The 1,053-nt window shown below is 37.0% G+C and overlaps 1 protein-coding gene across 1 annotated transcript in view; it reads left to right on the top strand.

Moving 5' to 3' along the window:
* The window catches only part of plcb1l (phospholipase C beta 1-like), a 90,263-nt gene that overhangs the window by 76,671 nt on the left and 12,539 nt on the right, over positions 1-1,053 (top strand). The window contains exon 29 of the mRNA XM_016448824.1: positions 544-601. Within this exon, the coding sequence (XP_016304310.1) occupies positions 544-601 (58 nt within the window). The remainder of the gene's footprint in view (positions 1-543; positions 602-1,053) is intronic.

The raw sequence follows: 1,053 nt of genomic DNA, 5'->3' as shown, positions 1-1,053 counted from the left end.
GTGGTTTCCTTTTTTCAGAGAAAACAAAGACTTGAAGAAAAGGATGGACAAGAGACGACAGGAGAAGTTTCAAGAAGCCCGAACGCTGGAGAAGACTCTGACTGAGGAGTGAGTGATCTGCCGTTTCCCAGCAGTCTTTGTGCGGGTCTTCAGATCATGTGTTCATGGATCCTCAGCTCTGCTAACCAGTCAGAGTTTACAGCTTGAGGCCTCAAGTCAAGTCAAGTCCCCTTTATTTATAAAGCGCTTTATACAGTACTGATCGTGTCAAAGCAGCTTTACAGTCTATATCTATGTCAATAATGCAAGAAGACAATAACGCAGTCATTTTTCAGCTAAAGTCAGTTGATTGATGATTCAGTGATGTCTTCATCAGTTCAGCTCTCTTCAATAGTGTCTGTGCAATCAGTCAAAGAAACCCAATCTCCATCAGTGACAGAAATGGAGGAAAACCTGTAGTAATAAGACTGCTAGTGGCCAGTGTGATAAAGATCATGACCAGACGTGCTTGACACTGAAAGGAAAAATCATCCTGTTTTGTAGGAAAAAGATGAAGATGAACAGATCACACGTGAACGAGGTGGTGCAGTCCATCAAACGGGTGAGTGCAGGGGCGTAGCCATCATTTCAGAAGTGAGAGAGATATATATATAACACATTACAATATAACATTTCTGTAATCTATATAGCCTACCAGTCAACAGTTTTTGAACAGTAAGATTTTTAATGTTTTATAAAGAAGTCTCTTCTGCTCACCAAGCCTGAATTTATTTGATTCAAAGTACAGCAAAAGCAGTAATGTTGTGAAATATTTTTACTATTTAAAATAACTGTTTTCTATTTGAATATATTTTTAAATGATTTCTGTGATGCGCAGCTGTATTTTCAGCATCATTACTCCAGTCTTCAGTGTCACATGATCTTCAGAAATCATTCTAATATGCTGATTTGCTGCTCAAGAAGCATTTTTTAATTATTATTATTATCAATATTTAAAACAGTTGAGTAAATATTTTCTGGATTCTTTGATGAATAGAAAGATCCAAAGATCAG

This window comes from Sinocyclocheilus anshuiensis, unplaced genomic scaffold, assembly GCF_001515605.1.
Source record: "Sinocyclocheilus anshuiensis isolate Anshui unplaced genomic scaffold, SAMN03320099.WGS_v1.1 scaffold519, whole genome shotgun sequence".
NCBI lineage: Eukaryota > Metazoa > Chordata > Actinopteri > Cypriniformes > Cyprinidae > Sinocyclocheilus > Sinocyclocheilus anshuiensis.
This window is presented reverse-complemented; position numbering and strand designations above follow the sequence as displayed.